This window comes from Mobula hypostoma, chromosome 17, assembly GCF_963921235.1.
Source record: "Mobula hypostoma chromosome 17, sMobHyp1.1, whole genome shotgun sequence".
NCBI classification, from domain to species: Eukaryota; Metazoa; Chordata; class Chondrichthyes; order Myliobatiformes; family Myliobatidae; genus Mobula; species Mobula hypostoma.
In genome coordinates this window covers 19,263,285-19,278,635 of record NC_086113.1, presented here as the reverse complement: position 1 = coordinate 19,278,635, position 15,351 = coordinate 19,263,285, and the positions used below count along the sequence as shown (strand labels likewise).

General features: G+C 41.5%; 1 protein-coding gene across 6 annotated transcripts in view; it reads right to left on the bottom strand.

The window, feature by feature from the left end:
• Window positions 1-15,351, bottom strand: part of LOC134357872 (triple functional domain protein) — a 345,138-nt gene that overhangs the window by 210,896 nt on the left and 118,891 nt on the right. For all 6 annotated transcript variants that reach the window (XM_063069603.1, XM_063069602.1, XM_063069598.1 and 3 more), the window contains exons 4-5: window positions 15,069-15,261; window positions 8,899-9,411 (exon numbers count right to left, since the gene is read on the bottom strand). In XM_063069603.1, coding sequence (XP_062925673.1) covers window positions 8,899-9,411; window positions 15,069-15,261 — 706 coding nt within the window. The remainder of the gene's footprint in view (window positions 1-8,898; window positions 9,412-15,068; window positions 15,262-15,351) is intronic.

Below are 15,351 nucleotides of genomic sequence, written 5' to 3'. Positions count from 1 at the left end.
TCTGGATATTGCATACAGTTTTAGTCTTCAAATCTGAGCAGAGACACACTTACACAGTTCAAAGGTGTAAAAATTGATTGGTGGGATGACTGGGGTGTCTTAAATGGAGGTTACAGACATACACAATGGTATTTAGAACAATAAAGAAAGAATTTTATTGAACAATAAATTCTGATTGGACTTTACAAAACAGAAGTGGTGAGAATGCTTCTGTTTGTGGGCAAAACTAGAACTAGGAAGCATGGTTTCAGAATAAGGAGCTGGAAACAAGGCCATTAATTTTTGAAAATCTCTACCCAGAGAGCTAGAAACTAAAACAGCAAACATGTTCAAGGCTTAGATAGTCAGATTTTGGATTTGTAGGTGAATGAATTATCAAGGGGAAAAACCAATAAAGTCGCCTCAGGCCAAGATCAAGATCTTATTGCAGGGCGATGCAAGATCAAGGAATAGTATGCTTTATTTCTTTTCCCTTTTCTTACAATCCATGTCCACAGGTTTTAAGGATCATCTATTCAGGAATGAGATGACAAGAAATTTCTCTTCTCTATGGTTTGTAAATCTTAAGAATTCTCTAATACAGAAGGCTACTGAACTGCACGTATTTATTCAAGATCAATGAGCTTATGGAGCTTCATAAGATCAAGGGAAATTGGGAAACTGGACTTTAGGCATTAGAGCACTCATGATTTCACTAATGTAGCAAATAGGCTTAAGGAATGGATGGCCATAATGGCTTTGCTACTACTCATATCCTATAAAGAGATACAATTTCTTCTATATCATCTGTATTGAAAAAAAGAAAATACCCTACTTTTTAAAATAAACTTCATATGCTTTTCAATAGGTAATACCTAAAAGAAAAACCTCTATTCACTTTTAATCTTAATCTGAATTTTGAAAACAAATTTCAGCAGTCAGTCTGAAACATTTTCCATCAGTAGTTGTCTCGGCAAAAGAGACATAAATTTATTATCAAAGCCAGGTCATCGGTACTGAATTCAGGAAATGTTCTTCATTTAAAATGTGACAGACATTTGGAGCTTTCTCCCACACAACCAAGAGGGGTCTGTCTCAGTTAAACCAGAGAAGGATAGAATTTTGCCAAGCAAGACCATCAATCTGAAATCAAGGTAGTGAACAGAATAAGGATACATGATATCAATGGATGGGACAAAAGATCCAATTCAGTCATATCCACACCAAGTCCTGAATCCTGAAGGGAAGGAATTTGTTTATACCGTTGATCATTATTTCCTTTAGCAATGCAATCTCTTCTGTTTTAATTTTCAGAAATGAAGGGAAGAAAAAAGTAATAGCTTGTTTTATGGTCAGACCATGCACAGCTAATAATTTAGAGTCACTGAGCAATACAGCATGGATACAGGCCCTTCAGCCCAACAAGTCTATTCTAACCACATTGTCCACCTTGTTAATGCCAACTTTGTGCATTCAGCCCATTTCTATCCAGGACCCTTCTTCAGACACTTATCAAAAGCACCTCTTAAATGATACCTGCCTCAACCACTTCTCTGGCAGCTCGTTCCATATACTCACTAGCTTCTTTGTGGAAAAAGACCCTCCTCATGTCACTTCTAAGTCTTTCCCTTTCACCCTAAATCTCTGTCCCATAACTTTGTTCTCCCTTATCCTGGGAAAAAGACTGTTAACATCGACCTTATGTATACCTTTTATAATTTTCAACATTTCTACAAGGTCACCACTTGTTTTCCTACACAGCGAGAAATACATTCGTAACCTGGCCAACCACTCCCTATAACTCTGGTCCTCTAAGTCCTGGAAACATCCTTGCAAACATTTCCAGTTTAAACACATCATTGATCACCCTAAAACAAGGTGAACTAACTATATATGGTACTCCAAGTGTGGCCTCACCAATGACTGATTCAGCTAGAACAGAATGCCTCAATTTCAATATACAATTCCCTGACTGATGATGGCCAGCATGCTAAAACCCCTTTCTCACCACCCTGTCTACCTGTGACACTACTTTCTATGAGGTAAGCACTGGTACTCCTCAGTCCTTCTGTTCCATTACACTCCCTAGTGCCCTACCAATCATGGTAAAAGTCCTACTCTATTTATTCTTGTATGACTTTCCATAATGCACTACCTCACATTTAATTGTATTGAATTCCATTGCCACTTCTTGGCCTATTTCCCTAAATGATCAAGATCTCCCTGTAATATATGACAACTTTCTTCACTACTAACAACACCTACTAATTTTGTGTCATCTACAAACATAATTTACAGTAATTTGTAAATAAATACGTTTTTCATAAAAATTACAACAAGCAACTTCAGAGCAATGTTCCTTTTATCCTACAGGTATTTTATAATTCCTTTTTCAGGACATACCCTTCTGTTCAACTACAGAGGAAATCTTCTATGATGTGCGGGGTCTGATTTGAAAGACAATAAGATGCCTAATCAGTTTCTCCTCTTTGCAATAATTTCTATGGATATTCATTGCTTTCTTTACAATTCCCCACCAATATATTTGCTATTGCTTAAGAAGCTTCCCTTTCATAAAAAAACACATACAGCATCAAATTACAAATTCAAAAAAACCAGCTTAGAGTTGTAGAGAATATGTTGATCATCAGAGAGTGTCAGTTATCTTCATCAATCCCTTGAAGACCACTGAGATTAACTATCGCCTCTCCTGGACTTGTCTGCATCAAAGCTGCAAACCTTTATAAGCAATGAAAAACTGCCACCACACTGTGCCTCAAAGTATAAGCATTAAGGTAACAATTTCTAGCCTGCAGTTCACTCCTGACCTGCTGCTTTAAGATACTGTGTTTTGACTATAATTGTGCTTTAGCTTAGATTCACAGCATCTGCAGAGAAATTAAAAAAAATATTTGTATCTATCTGCACAAAATAGGTCTCAGAAAATGTCCCCAAATTAAAGGGGAGTAAAATGCCTGGAACAAATGAAGTAGAAAGAAAGTTAGAGACTGAAAGCCATTAAATCCTGAGGACACAAGTAAATTCAAGGTTTCAAAGAGCTAGCTATGAAATAGTTGAGGCAATGACTATTATCTTCTAAAATTTCAGGCATTCTAGAATGTTCTTCATAGGTTGCAAGCTATAAATTAACAACATTATCAATGAAAGTGAGAATATACTACCAAAGAAATGGAGGCTTTTAAATAATAGGATTGAAAAGCTTTTAGGTGGATCTATGAAAAAGAAACATTTGATAAATCTTTTAGAATCTTTTGAGGTTGTAAATAGCAACATGAAGTGAACCACATGATGTGGTGTGCTTGTATTTTCAGAAAGAATTCTGTAAGTGCAACACAAGCAATTCATAAACAAAATTAGAACACATGACTGTTCGTAATATATTGGTGTAGACTGAGGATAGGTTAACTGACAGAAAACACGTTTTTTATGAGTTGCGAGACTGTGATTTGTGGGATTGGTGCTAGGGTTTCAGCTACACACAATGTGTTTCAATGATCTGGACAACAGGGCTTGGGAGGGTTACATATCCAAACATATAATGCTGCTAGCAATCAACAGATCAGGCAGCAACTGTACAGAAATAAACAGTAAAAAATAAAATTAGAACAGACCCTTGATCAAAATTCATCAACCACTGTCCCACTTTCCAAAGCTGCTGCCTGACCTGCTGGGTTTTGTCAGTATTTTGTATTTACTATCCAGATTAGTGATAATACAAAGTTGTTGGTTAGTGTGAGTTGTGAGCAGGGAATACAAGCATGGTCAGTGAATGGACAAGATGGAAAATAATGTGGTAAGTGTGAGCTTAAACACTTTGGTAAAAAAAATAATGAGGGACTTGCATGCTTTTGTACGCATATCATTGAAAGGTAACAGGCAAGTATAGCACACAATTAGGAAGGTATCTTGGCGAGACCCAACGCAGACTGGGAGATCGTTTCGCTGAACACCTACGCTCTGTCCGCCAGACAAAGCAGGATCTCCCAGTGGCCACATACGTCCCATTCCCATTCTGATATGTCTATCCATGGCCTCCTCTACTATAAAGATGAAACCATACTCAGGTTCGAGGAACAACACCTTACATTCCGTCTGGGTAGCCTCCAACCTGACGGCATGAACATTGACTTCTCTAACTTCCGCTAATGCCCCACCTCCCCCTCGTACCCCATCCGTTATTTATTTATCTACACATATTCTTTTTCTATCTCTCTCTCCTTTTCTCCCTCTGTCCCCATCACTATACCCCTTGCCCATCCTCTGGGCTTTCTCCCCCTCCCCATTTTCTTTCTCCCTAGGCCTCCTGTCCCATGATCCTCTCATATCCCTTTTGCTAATCAACTGTCCAGTTCTTGGCTCTATCCCTCCCCCTCCTGTCTTCTCCTATCATTTTGGATCTCCCCACCCCCCGCCCAAATCTCTTACTAGCTCTTCTTTCAGTTAGTCCTGACGAAGGGTCTGGGCCCGAAATGTTGACCTGCTGCGTTTCACCAGCAACTTTTATGTGTGTTGCTTGAAGGTAAATAATATGTTGACCTTTATATTGAAGACTTGAGTATTAGAGTAAAGGTATCTTGTTGCTTTAATAATTTTTAATATAAATGTAAAGCACAGTTACAGGCCCTTCCAGCCCAATGAGTCCACGCCACCCAATTATATCTATGTGACCAATTAACCTACTAACCCATACGTCTCTGGAATAGAGCACTGTTGAGTTACATCTGGAACATTGTCTACTGGTTCGTTCTCCTTGCCTAAGGAAGGACATATTTGCAATAAATGGAATGCAACAAAGGTTCATTAATTTTCAATTTTAAAATGAATTACATAATGTTTGTGCTCAGAGATGACATTAAGCAGAATAGGAATACACTCACCAGAGCAGGGTCCATGGCATAAAAATGGCTGGGAACCCCTGATTTAGAGTTCTGAAGACAGAGGTGACCTCAATGAAACACACAAAAACTCTTAGCTGGGAAAATTTGAGTTCTAGCAGAAATTCAGTTGTAATCGTATTGAATGGTAGATCATACTTGATGGAGCCTCAGCCTACACCTACCACATTATTGTACTGCTTTTAAGTGTTAAGTTTAAAAACATACTTAAGCATTTTATCTATTTTATATGTTTCTGAAACTCAGAATTAGGGTAGGAAACAGATGAAGGACAATGGACATGGACTCAATGTTCCAGGTTATCTCCCCTGAGATCTATCCTGGGGCCTTAGCTTTTCAGACATTTATAAGTGATGCAGATGTGAGCATCTCCAAGTTCATTGCTGACACCAAATAGAGAACGTTTTAAAATCAAAAAGGGACACTGACAGACTGAAGTCTCTAGCATCTGAAGATAATCGAGAAGTGTGAGTTTATTCTATTTGCACCCAACAAAATTTAGGGACCCATGTGCACAAATCTCCAAAGGCTAACAGATACAAGAGAAAATTCGTTGGAATGATAGCCTTTAACTCAATGAGTTTGGGAAACAAAAAGGGTGCTCCAATTTAAGATCCTTCTGTTTATTTGAAAGCTTTGGATTAGTCCAATATAGCTCATTTCTGAACACTGCATTTTAGTTGTTCAGGGATGACAACAGGAAATATAGCTTCAAACAAAATGAGAAAGAAATATGGGAAATTTGCACCCCCTTCCAAACCACCACACACACACAAACAGACACCAAATTTTAGGGTGATAATTTCAAAACCAAGATTTGTACGAATTTGTGAGTAAGAATATATGACACTTGTGCAATCAAGGCAGGTAGTTAAGTTAAAATATAAATTGGACATTCTGCATTTTCTAACTGCATAGCAGGGCAGGCTCATTGTGAATGGACTATTCTTTCCTCCCATCTTCCCAATACACAATGATTCCTGCCACCACTAACAGCACAGAAACTTCTTGGAGAACCTCACCTGTGAACCAAAAGTTTTAAAGCTGGAAAAAGCTTAAACTGTGTTTTTCTCAGTTACCACAGAATAGATGGACCAAATGGCCAACTTCTGTGCCATGAATTTCAATGATTCTAAGCATAATAAATTTGAGCAACACACATCAAAGTTGCTGGTGAACGCAGCAGGCCAAGCAGCATCTGTAGGAAGAGGTGCAGTCGACGTTTCAGGCCGAGACCCTTCGTCAGGACTAACTGAAGGAAGAGTGAGTAAGGGATTTGAAAGTTGGAGGGGGAGGGGGAGATCCAAAATGATAGGAGAAGACAGGAGGGGGAGGGATAGAGCCAAGAGCTGGACAGGTGATAGGCAAAAGGGGATATGAGAGGATCATGGGGCAGGAGGTCCGGGAAGAAAGACAGGGGAGGGGGGGGACCCAGAGGATGGGCAAGAGGTATATTCAGAGGGACAGAGGGAGAAAAAGGAGAGTGAGAGAAAGAATGTGTGCATAAAAATAAGTAACAGATGGGGTACGAGGGGGAAGTGGGGCCTAGCGGAAGTTAGAGAAGTCGATGTTCATGCCATCAGGTTGGAGGCTACCCAGACGGAATATAAGGTGTTGTTCCTCCAACCTGAGTGTGGCTTCATCTTTACAGTAGAGGAGGCCGTGGATAGACATGTCAGAATGGGAATGGGATGTGGAATTAAAATGTGTGGCCACTGGGAGATCCTGCTTTCTCTGGCGGACAGAGCGTAGATGTTCAGCAAAGCGGTCTCCCAGTCTGCGTCGGGTCTCACCAATATATAAAAGGCCACATCGGGAGCACCGGACGCAGTATATCACCCCAGTCGACTCACAGGTGAAGTGTTGCCTCACCTGGAAGGATTGTTTGGGGCCCTGAATGGTGGTAAGGGAGGAAGTGTAAGGGCATGTGTAGCACTTGTTCCACTTACATGGATAAGTGCCAGGAGGGAGATCAGTGGAGAGGGATGGGGGGGGGACAAATGGACAAGGGAGTTGTGTAGGGAGCGATCCCTGCGGAATGCAGAGGGGGGGGGAGGGAAAGATGTGCTTAGTGGTGGGATCCCGTTGGAGGTGGCAGAAGTTACGGAGAATAATATGTTGGACCCGGAGGCTGGTGGGGTGGTAGGTGAGGACCAGGGGAACCCTATTCCTAGTAGGGTGGCGGGAGGATGGAGTGAGAGCAGATGTACGTGGAATGGGGGAGATGTGTTTAAGAGCAGAGTTGATAGTGGAGGAAGGGAAGCCCCTTTCTTTAAAAAAGGAAGACATCTCCCTCGTCCTAGAATGAAAAGCCTCATCCTGAGAGCAGATGCGGCGGAGACGGGGGAATTGCGAGAAGGGGATGGCGTTTTTGCAAGAGCAGGGTGAGAAGAGGAATAGTCCAGATAGCTGTGAGAGTCAGTAGGCTTATAGTAGACATCAGTGGATAAGCTGTCTCCAGAGACAGAGACAGAAAGATCTAGAAAGGGGAGGGAGGTGTCGGAAATGGACCAGGTAAACTTGAGGGCAGGGTGAAAGTTGGAGGCAAAGTTAATAAAGTCAACGAGTTCTGCATGTGTGCAGGAAGCAGCGCCAATGCAGTCGTCGATGTAGCGAAGGAAAAGTGGGGGACAGATACCAGAATAGGCACGGAATATAGATTGTTCCACAAACCCAATAAAAAGGCAGGCATAGCTAGGACCCATACGGGTACCCATAGCTACACCTTTAGTTTGGAGGAAGTGGGAGGAGCAAAAGGAGAAATTATTAAGAGTAAGGACTAATTCCGCTAGACGGAGCAGAGTGGTGGTAGAGGGGAAGTGATTAGGTCTGGAATCCAAAAAGAAGCGTAGAGCTTTGAGACCTTCCTGATGGGGGATGGAAGTATATAAGGACTGGACATCCATGGTGAAAATAAAGCGGTGGGGGCCAGGGAACTTAAAATCATCGAAAAGTTTAAGAGCGTGAGAAGTGTCACGAACATAGGTCGGAAGGGATTGAACAAGGGGTGATAAAACAGTGTCGAGGTATGCAGAAATGAGTTCGGTGGGGCAGGAGCAAGCTGAGACAATAGGTCGGCCAGGACAGGCAGGTTTGTGGATCTTGGGTAGGAGGTAGAAACGGGAAGTGCGGGGTGTGGGAACTATAAGGTTGGTAGCAGTGGATGGGAGATCCCCTGAGCGGATAAAGTCGGTGATGGTGTGGGAGACAATGGCCTGGTGCTCCTTAGTGGGGTCACGATCGAGGGGTAAATAAGAGGAGGTATCCGCGAGTTGTCGCTGTGCCTCGGCAAGGTAGAGGTCAGTACGCCAGACTACAACAGCACCCCCCTTATCGGCGGGTTTAATAATAAGGTTAGGATTAGTGCGGAGGGAGTGGAGAGCAGAGTGTTCCGAAGGAGTGAGGTTGGAATGGGGACAAGGTGCGGTAAAGTCGAGACGGTTGATGTCCCGTCGGCAGTTAGCGATAAAGAGATCCAGAGCAGGCAGAAGACCAGAGCGGGGTGTCCATGAAGAAGAGGAGGGTTGAAGACCGGAGAAGGGGTCATTGGTGGGGGTGGAAGAGTCCTTGCCGAAGAAATAGGCTCGGAGACGGAGACGGCGGAAGAAAAGTTCCGCATCGTGGCAAACACGGAACTCGCTGAGGTGTGGGCGAAGGGGGACAAAGGTGAGGCCCTTACTGAGAACAGAGCGTTCTGCCTCCGACAGTTGAAGGTCGGAGGGGATGGTAAAGACCTGGCACGGATGAGAGCTGGGATCAGAGGGGGGAGGGGGGAGGCTGGGGGTGTCAATGGAGAGGGGAGGGTTGGGGTGAGAGGAAGATGGAGCTTCCGAGGGCCCAGGAGTTGACGGTGGGATCTGAGGAAGATGGGGCTGCGGAGTGGTGGTGGGGGAAGGGGAGACGGGAGTAAATTTGAGTTATTTTCACGAATAACAACATCACTCCAAGACCAACGAGGGTTGTTAATGCAACCAAAATGTTTTTTTTTTAAATCAGTCCTCACCTTTTCTGCATCTTGTTCAAACAGTCTCAGCTGAAAGCATTGATCAAGTTTCAGCTTACGTATATGCCACATCTGATGCAGATGCTGTCGGGTTGAGTGCAGTCTGTCCAACATACTGGACACTTTTGGTACAAGGCCCTGAAAGTCTGCATTCCCTGATATTGAGTTTTTATGGGGAAAACTTTCACTGCTTTGAATCCTTTGTAGCAACTTTTGTCCTTCTAGATCCAGTTCTTCAATTGGAGCTTTAATGACTTTCTTCTTCAGTAGTGAATGTTCATCAATCATCTTTCTTGCTCCTTCCAAATCCTGAGGGAAGTCCTTTTTGGCTAGCATTTCCTGCAGCTCTTCCAGTCTGGATAGCATGTGTGATGCATTGCTTATGAAGTCCTCAAAGGCCACACGAATTTCAATCCATTCCTCATGGTTGTAGTCCAGACAACCATCAAACTCAGGAGTGAGCTGCGATGGGTCAACAACTTTGGTAAGACCTTCTATGGACACCATGTTGGTCTAAAAACACAACAAACAAAAATGTTACCCAGTTAGTTAACAAGTTATGGTCAAAGATTATACTTTTGTGGAACTTATAACACAGCACGTAAACTGCTTTTACTTATGCTGGCAGAAATCATTGAATATTTTTAACAGCTGTGATTTCTCCCCAGCGAAAGATAGCAACGGATTACTTTTAGAAGACATGGCCCACTTGAATAGCAAATCTTTGACAACCTATAAGATGTATAGTGTAAAAGCCTGACTTGAATATCTCCCCCATATCCTGAGGGAAGTATCTAGTCTCCATCTTGCAAAACAAGAACATACTACTGAGACATTGGTGGTGCAAACAATACTACATGCAGATTTTTAGAGTAATCCCAAAAGTAGCTCTGCAGGATAAAAATGCTTCCAGTAAAATGCTGGCACGTGTGAAAGCAGCAACCTCTTGGGGGCCAACCAAAGATGCTTTTTTTTTGTTGTAAAATTTGTTTTTTATGATCCAAAGGTAATTCTGCTCAGAATATCGGAGCAGCCCGCCAGGATTACAGGAACAGTTTGGGTTGGTGCAGTATAACAGTGGGAGATTGTCTTGGACACTTCACTTGCCATCGCAAGACTGTGTTGGACAGAGATAATGTAAGCTGCCACAGGCCCATTACCCTTGTCTGGTGTTGGGACAGATGACATGGGAGCTGTGTAGCCTTGGCTGTAGTGAGACCTCAAGCTTGCCTGCTGCTGCAGACCAGGTACAGAGTGGCGCTTGCACTCGGCTGGGGGCTGGCCTCTCCCATCAGTGCTGTCCTCCAGTGTTCAAAAGGTGGAACGACAAGCTGGATTGCATGCATCTGCACACTGTACCATCAACCACTGGACACTGTCACTCAGGGCCTTGGACTATATATGTATTTTTTCCCTAAGTGAATACGTTTCTTTGCTTGCCATTTTGAATTATGTTACTTGCTACTTTGCACCCTGGCCCCAGAGGAACGCTGTCTCATTCAGCTGTATCTATGTTTAGTTGAATGATAATTAAACTTGATTTGATTTGATAATAATTGTTCCATTACAAATTCAACATCAGATATTTCATTGAACATCTGTCTGTGGAGCTTATTAGTAAAACAATTAAATGTCAAGCTTTCTGATCTCATAAGGTTTCCTGGTCTTTTCTTTAGAGAGTAAAGTCACAATTGCAGCCATTTTAATAACTTAAAAGTAGTTTTATTTTAAATCTTTACTTTCAGTTATTTCTATACAACGCATAATCTGATTAAATGGAAGTATCCAACAAAAAAAACGATGCACAAAGATTTTAAAAATATGATGAAAGCCAGCTTTCATACACTGCCCACGTCCCAGGAAATGATTCCTTTTTGCCAATGGTTTAAAATACTGACTCCACAACTGTTCACCAACCTGCTCACCTTTTAGAGCAATACTTGCGGGGGGGGGGGGGGCGGAAGCAAATGCATCACCATTGAAATTAAGTACAGATTTCATTTGCTTACATTGTTCCTTGGTTCCTTAAGGTTGTTATTGTTGGTGATGGCAATTTTGGACAATCTCCCACTACCTATTAAATGCTTTCAATCGTGTGAACCTCAAACAGCCTGTTATCCAAGTCCAGCTCCTGCGCTCCATGTGAGGCTTTGCTTCTAAGCCTAGCAGAACCACTTCTACTGACAGAGGAAGGAGCAAAGGTGGGTTACCAGCACCTTAAAGCCATTCACTGCAGGCAGATGGGGCTTGTCAGCCAAGGTCATTTAAAAGGATAACTAATCTCAGCCTCTGCCGCCCGGCGGCTATACCGACTCTCCGGGAAGGCTTCAAAAGTAAACCCCGAGGGAAAAACCCAGAGTGGGAGTCCCTACGGCGGTCCTATCTTGAGTTCAAAAGCTGACTGGCAAATTCTGCGACACTGCTGGTACCAAACTGTATAGGTTTCTGCTGCTCCTTTGGGTTCATCAGATGTATGGAGATTAGGAGCTTTCTACATGAGCAACTGCTAGCTCCCCATATCATATTGCCAAGTCCTGTCTACCTAGACAGCTAGGATGTAACATCCATGGTCAATCCTGACTGACGGATGCCTCATTCACACACAATGCTCCTCAAGTTCTCTGCCATACTTGAAAAGGTGGATTATGGTACTTCTTTTAACTGTTTTACCCCCACTCTTCAGTTCCATAAATCCAGCCTTGTACAATTCCCTGCTGTCCAACCAATTGTACCCAATTGCAGCAGCTTCTCTTATAGTTTCACAATTTCCATCTCAAAACCTGAACCCTACCCTCCCTGAATAACAACTTTTTTTTCTTTCTTTCTTTTTAAATCTTTTTATTGAGTAAGTATACAAAAAAGGTAAGCCATATAAACATTAATACAATGTTAAAGTATAATAAAATTCCAAAAGATAACAATACCAAAAAGAAAATACTACAAACAATGTAATTTAAGCATAAGAAACCAAGATAACATAATAGTATACTAGATTTTATGTATGTCAATGGAAAAAAAGAAAAAAAAAACCCAAAAAAAAAACCCACCGTGCAACTAACTAAAAGCAAAGCAAAGCAATGGGCTAACTTGAAACCAAACAGAGTTAAACTTAAAATCACGTCCTCAATCCCGACCTCCATTAAAACAGTGAAAAAAAAACAAGAAGGGTAAATATTACATTAAAAACTTTTTTTTTCTACAATATTATCTGGAAGCAACTGTTCAGTTTCCATATATGTACTGACAATTATCATGCATTTCATTTCCACAATCTGAGTCTCTACCACCACTGTCCTTGCAGATTGTCTGTTCAATATCAATCTATAAATGAACAACGTAGCTTTTATGAGGAAAAAACACTTATTTTTACAGGTACTTAGATAGAAGCAGACTGTCCAAACCCCGTCCAAAGTTTTATTATCCTTTGAAACCTATTCAGACATTTTTCATTCCCATAGTAACAACTGAATTACTGATGCCTTTAAATTGGGCTTCTGTCAAATCACAACCGACTAACATCAATTCTCATTTTTCTAGGACTCCAGAAGCCCTACTCAACATATTCTAAATTGCTCAACCATTTGGAATTTCTCACATTTTTTCCATATGATCATTACCCTTGTCGTTCTGACCAGTAACAACTGCTCTTCTTCAACATCATAAACACAACAAATTCTGCAGACGCTGGAAATCCAGTGATCACAAAATGTAGGAGGAACTTAGCAGGTCAGGCAACATGTCTGGAAAGCAATAAATTAGGTGTGGCCATTTTGGGATGAGATGCTTCATCAGGACAAGGAGGGGGAAAATGTCAGAATCAAAATTTCTTTCTTCTTAGCTCAAAATGTTGACCCCATTTTCTTTCCACAGATGCTGCCTGAACTGCTGAGTCCTTTATCATAAACTCCACAGTCTAACATGCATTTTTTCACCAAGGACTATTTACTTACTTATTTTTACTTTTTTTTCCTTCTATATCATGTATCATAATGTACTGCTGCCACTAAGTTAACAAATTTCACGACACCTGCCGGTGATAATAAAACTGATTCTGATTCTGAAGTAATCATATATTTTTATACATTCTCTCTTCACTCATCCTCTTGCTGATAGCGTTAGAGAAGGTGCAAAAACCCGTCAGTTTTATCTGGTTAAAAGCACCTAAAATTCTTTTTTAAGACCAGTCTTTAACTAATCCTGCTGTTTTACCATTCAAGTCTCTCCTACAAGACCCGAATTTCCATCCCTTTCACATCATTGCTATACAAGTGTGCACTGTATAAGTAAAGCATCACTGCCATCGCACAGCTGATCAAAAGCTTTTTCACGTGACTAGACACCCATTACACATGCTGTGAACTATAATTGGTTTTGTATTGCCTCCCAACTCTTAACAAAAATATTCACCAAGCCATTCTCTCATGCTTAGTCAATTTGGAACCCTTCTTTTTCACAAATCAAAGTGCAGAATAATGACCAGCATGACCTCACTCTGAAAGAAACTGCTTGTTTTAAAAGTCTCAACAAAACCAATAACGGTTCGGAAGACGTGATGAAAAACAGGCCTTCTTTGTCATTCTATAAAAACTACAAGCAGCTTACTTGCATGCAGTTGCTAACTGTAGGAAATCTATTCTTTACAATTGATGCCTGAGGGTCACGTAAAAGCAGTTAAAGGCTGCCTAAAACTATTTGTAGTGTATTGAACTGAACATCATTTTATCACAGAATACAATGGAGAAGCACGTATGCCCACTGATCCTTTTAAATTCTCTTGGATGAAAACTTCATATAGAAGCAAAAGTAAAAAATTGTAATTCATCAGATTTAACTGACAAGTTATTGGTCTGCTATAGCAGCACTGTCCTGCCAGCTTCAGGAACCATCTTAAACCATCTGTAAGTAAAGTTTTTAACTGGCTTATACAATTGAAAAGATAAAGATTAAAGATATGCTTTATTTGTCACATATACATCATACATACAGTGAAATGCATCGTTTATGTCAAATTAAATCAGTGAGTATTGCGCTAGGCAGTCTGCAAGTGTTGACATACTTCCAGCAGCAACACAGCATACCCACAACATACAGTCGGCCTTTCTTATCCATGAAGGATTGGTTCCGAGACCCCCGCGGATACCAAAAAACGCGGATGCTCAAGTCCCTTATTTAACCTGTTTCAGTGCCGGTGGACTTTAGGACCCAGGGCAGCACAGCACCCGCTGCCCGCAGTGTTTCTGTTCCGTTGACTTATAATACCTAATACAATGTAAATGCTATGTAAATAGTTGTTATACTGTACTGTTTAGGGAATAATGACAAGGAAAATAAGTCTGTACATGTTCAGTACAGACGCAACCATCGTAGCTCTTCTGGGAACACCGATGCCGCCTGAGCATCAGCCGATCCCGATTCTCCCGTGATCTTTAAGTTCTTGAGGCTGTAGCGCTTTACATAGCCAGCCAGCCATCCCCAGCACTAACACTTCCACGAATTTCAGCTTCTTTCCGCTTTATTGTGTGAATGCTCGATTCGTTCTGACTGACCTTACGGCCCACTTAGGAATGCAACATGCTACTTTTCAAAAGATCTACTCTTAGTCTTTAAGGAATTGCTCTTTAGGAGCCATTTTTTCACAGAAACAAAATAGCAAACGAACAATGCTCCAACAACGAGTGCTGGAGAGAGAGCTTCTGGGTTTTCCCAATTTGCGGCTGGTTGAATTCGCGCATGCAGAACTCCTGGATAAGGAAGGCGACTGTACTAACCCCAATCATACTTCTTTGTAATGTGGGAGGAAACCAGAGCATCTGGAGGAAACCCACGCAGACATAGGGAGAATGCAAAAACTCCTTACAGATTGTGGTGGGAATTGAGCCCAACTCTTACAGCTAGCGCTGTAAAGCTTCACACTAACCCTAGTGCTACTACGCTGCCTCTCAATACAATAATGGATGTGTTTTCATAAAACTTGCAGAGAAAAAACTGAGATTTTTCACAAGTTAACAACAACAGTTTGTCTTGTGGATAACTGGCAGGAATGTTGAAATTTTAAATAAACTCTAAAATCTTCTGTTTGAAATAACGAAGAATGTAAATTAAATGTAATGTTCGGCATGTTTAAGAACTGAAAATTGTAAAATAAATTCTAGTCTTTACTCTGAAAGTACCTCAAACTCAAACTTGGAGCTGCCAAAGTTAGTTCTTTGCTTCTGCCAGAAGTTGTCCGGCTTGATGATCAGTGCAACATGAATACAGCCAGGAAATGACTCCTGTAGAATCTTCAGCAGCGGTTTGATGGAGTCCCACTTAGAGCCACGCATGTCAACTATCACAGTGAATCCACGTTTACACACCTCCTCACTGCAGAGAAGAAATCAAGACACACCTTGAGCATATACAAATAAGAAACTCAGACAGCATGAAGAGGTGAATAGTGACACTGACCGAGGG